This window comes from Halyomorpha halys, unplaced genomic scaffold (genome assembly GCF_000696795.3).
Source record: "Halyomorpha halys isolate HHAL.00 unplaced genomic scaffold, Hhal_1.1 Scaffold75.1, whole genome shotgun sequence".
NCBI lineage: Eukaryota > Metazoa > Arthropoda > Insecta > Hemiptera > Pentatomidae > Halyomorpha > Halyomorpha halys.
This window is the reverse complement of record NW_027112173.1, coordinates 503,510-507,611: the sequence shown is the minus strand read 5'-3', so window position 1 is coordinate 507,611 and position 4,102 is coordinate 503,510. Positions and strand designations below refer to the sequence as shown.

Below are 4,102 nucleotides of genomic sequence, written 5' to 3'. Positions count from 1 at the left end.
TGGTAACCTGCAATTTTTCTAAACCATCAACACAACAATTAATGTTGGTTAATGCTTTCAATAAAAGCAACTCAATAGTAAATTAGATGTCTTTTATTGAAGGAAATGTCAACAGTTCAACAGCAACTCTCAAAACTCCACTGTAATGTTTTTTGTTTTTTTTGCAGCAATTATATTTGGCAAAAATAAAATTAAAAAAAAAATTGTTTTTTGCTTAACCTCCAATGAAAAACATGGGTTTATTTTTCTGTTTTGACTAACGGAAATCGACAGCTATGATTCTAAATTTTGGAGTATTATAGAACAGAATAGATAAAGAACTTTATTCTGGGACTAGGTCTATAGAGAATAATAAAAATATACAATGAGAAAAAGCATCTTCATTGGTATAAATTCATTTGGATGTAAACGGGTCAAACAAAATTTCTACCACATAGACATATTTATTTATTTTTAATTATCTTTATTAACAGGTAAAGTAAAAATATTATTTACAACAAAAAAAAAAAAGAAAAAAAGAACTACCTAACTGTAACATCAACTAAAAAAATATACAGATTTAAGAACATTTTCAAGCTGGAAGTCTCCAGTTGAAGGAATAGCTCTAAGTATCACATTAAGTTTCTTCATTGCTTTCATAACTACTTCTGGATGTGATTCACAGTCAATGCTGTAACAAAATATTATAGCTGTAAGTAAATATTTTTTCAGGAATGATTGAAACACTGTAGTGTTTCAACGAAACCTAGATTAAGAATCAAATTAATCATTTATACTTCTGAAAATTTTAATAAACTTAAATATAAATTATATTATAATTGATAACCTTGACTACCATAAATTAAATTTTATCTGCTAATACAGAATAGCACAAAATATAATTTAGAAAATACAGTATTTAAATTTGTAGTTGCATAGGTAATCAAATAGTAATATTATATAGATTTAGAACAAAGCTAGATAGCATAGAAAATAGTAAATTTTTTTTTTCAATCTTGAAATACCATCTCTAACAGTATTATAAAAAAATTATGATTACCTTTCATCAAATCCATACTTTGATATAAGAAATTCAGAAAGATCCTGAAGAATAGGTTGAGAATGTAATGATACAAACTGTTCTCGACATATCTACAAAAAATAAAATACAAATATTTATAACAAAGTGAATAATTAATATGAACAACAACAAACAAAGCAAATTGTCGGTTCACTATAAAAAGCTAAAAAGTTCAACTTTTTGAATTGGGAGGTTTTGTATGATTTAGATTAATTATTTCTGTATGAAGACATAGGTGGTTTTACCAGGAGACATAGCAGTTAAGAAGTATTTAATATTAATCAAACAAAATCTTTCGCTTTAAAAATTTAGACTTATAAAGATAGTAACCAAATGAAATAATAAAAAAAAACAAAGGTTTGTGAACATTGTTCCTTGTACATAGTAATCCTATCAACACTGCATTCCAGTACTTCATTTTTAGTCCAGAAATCAAAGGGTTCCTTCCTGAAGAAAAAATCTTAGAAGTATTTTTCTCAATGATTCTTCATATTTTTGGAATTCTAAAACTACATTTCAGGTTTACCATCTCACTAACCTGCCAGTTTCACAATGATAGAAAAGAAATAACAAAATTTTGGAACTACTTTTATAACTATAAAACTAATACATTTTTCTATAAAGCAGATTAAATTGTCTAATAATTAGGTTACATACATTTTATTCAGTATCAACATGAGATAGATGCCACTAAAATGCACTACAGAAAGGTTACTTTGCAGGTCACTGTGAAAACAAAAGAACATGACTGTGCGGTTGTGCCAATATTATCAATTTAAAAGGGAGTCTTTTGCGTTTTTTAGCAGAGAGCTGAAAAGTAACCATTGTTTAGTACATTCTTTAGCACCCTCTAACGGCATTGCAGGTTGGTTGCAAATGAAATGTAATATAAACACTTTTTTGATAATATTTTTGGCTGTAATTTTGGATAAAATTTTTATCAAAAAAAATGTTTAAGAAGTTGAAAAATGTTTTCGAATTATGAGCAAAAACCTGAAAAATATCCAACATTTTTAAATATTTTTGCAGTGAAGCAGGCAACAGGTGAGGTGTCAAACCTGAAATTCAAACTCAGTACTTCAAAACTGTACTAAAAAAAACTTTTTGAACGTTTGGTGTCATAAACTATTTTCACAACACACTCTAGCAGCACAGGTACACCAAAAATTAAATATAATATATGAATTTTTAAGAAATATTGTCTGCTTTTAATTTGTATTGAAAAGTTCATCTCCCAAAAATAATTAATTTTCTAGTTATGAGTGAAAAACTGAGAAGTTCAAAAATTTTTTATTTTTATTTTCATTAAGAAACCAGTGGGTAGAGAGGTGATAAATCCTAAATTCGGATTCAGAACACCCCAAAACATATAGAATTTTTGAAGAAAAAATTTTGTGATTTTTTTCCTTAAAACTTTTTTTTAACCCTAGATAACTCAACCATATTTTTTTTCAAGCTTAAAGGCTCTGAAAGGAGCAATTGAAAATCATATTAGAAGAAGTATAGAAAACCAAATATAATCTATTGATTAAGATAATCTAGACACTTACCTTGTTCATTATGTGAACAGTATCTGGATGAGTCCAAAAGCAATCATGCACAGATACAAAAGTGATCCCAGCTCTTTGACAATGCAGCGAAGTTAGCATCATATGAGTAGAATCCAAGGAATGGATAAAGTTTGGTGGAAATGCATTCTTTTGTTTGACAACATTAGGTCTCCTGTAAAATTGATCAATTTTTTTAACATAATGCATACAAATTATTTTATTAAAACAGGGATAAGATTCAGGCTAATTTGATTTTGAATAATGGGTTTATATCCCATAATGAGCATGTTAACTTCATATCTGTAAGGTGGCATATATTGGACACTTTAAAAATGTTAAGCAAATTAGAAAAAAGATACGGAAGCGGAGACAACAGAAACAACCTTATTAGAGCTTATATTCATGACAACGAATAACAAATGTATTCATTATTCCTTATTTTGTCTAATGATCTAAAAATTTATTCTCAAACATTTAAAACTAAGAACAAATGTTTTTCAGTTTGTGAAAAAGTTAACTTAAATGCAGTCACAGTATTGTTATTATTTTGGTTATTTTTGAATTAAAAAAATTAATTTCTGTTCTCTATTTTTGTTTCTTGGCTCAGGTAACACTAAAATGGTGTCAGAAGCGGAATTTAGCAAGAAAAAAAAATAAACCAACAATTTTTTTTATTCAAGATAAGAATTAAATTACAAGGAACTATAGAATTGCTTGTTAGAAATAAGAGGTTAAGAACAATTACCACAGGAAACAAAAATAGAAGAACTGTTACTGTTGTCATTATCTAGAGAGATAAAAATCTATCGATGAAATGAAACCCAGCAAGGATAAATTGAAGGAAAGTTAGACAATCAAGTTACAGAATACTGAAAAGAACTTAAAAAGTACAATTAGGCAGGTTGGAAATGTTGAAAACCACAGGGAAGGTTTGGACTCTGATTTGGAAAAGTAGGTAAGGGCCATGGACAGATGATATGAAGGTGAGGACAAAGTAGAAAATTATATAGGGAAGCTTGAAGATAAAATTGACTTACTGGGACAGGAGTTCAATTCAGTTAATACTAGAGATATTCGTTGTAAGGATATAATTTTTCCGTGATAGCACTCTGAATGAAATTATTCTTTAATATTTTTTTTTACATTTATAAAGTTTTTTTTTTAGAAATATCAAACAGATTCACTTGAAGTTCTAGATACTGTACCAAATATGCAAATTAAAATGGTAGAGAACAACCCTAATTGATTAAGTGAACATAATTTTTAACATATGAAGATGGTCAGGGTTGCAGTCAAAAACGAACAAAATAGTTTTCAACTATTCATTGTCCGACGTTTTATCCCACTTTGTAAGGCTTCATCAGGGCTGGTCAAGACGGTAGACTAAACCAACGATAGGTTTAGCTTATACAATAAATAGTTGACAATTATTTTGTTCTTTTTTGACTGCAACCCTGACCATCTTCTTCATTTCTTAAATTATACAGTCAAC

General features: G+C 28.2%; 1 protein-coding gene across 1 annotated transcript in view; it reads right to left on the bottom strand.

Moving 5' to 3' along the window:
- Nucleotides 1–444: 444 nt before the first annotated feature.
- Nucleotides 445–4,102, bottom strand: part of mtRNApol (mitochondrial RNA polymerase) — a 36,817-nt gene continuing 33,159 nt past the window's right edge. Inside the window, exons 23-25 of the mRNA XM_014439118.2 lie at nt 2,611–2,782; nt 1,040–1,131; nt 445–670 (exon numbers count right to left, since the gene is read on the bottom strand). Coding sequence (XP_014294604.1) covers nt 538–670; nt 1,040–1,131; nt 2,611–2,782 — 397 coding nt within the window. The 3' untranslated portion in view covers nt 445–537. The remainder of the gene's footprint in view (nt 671–1,039; nt 1,132–2,610; nt 2,783–4,102) is intronic.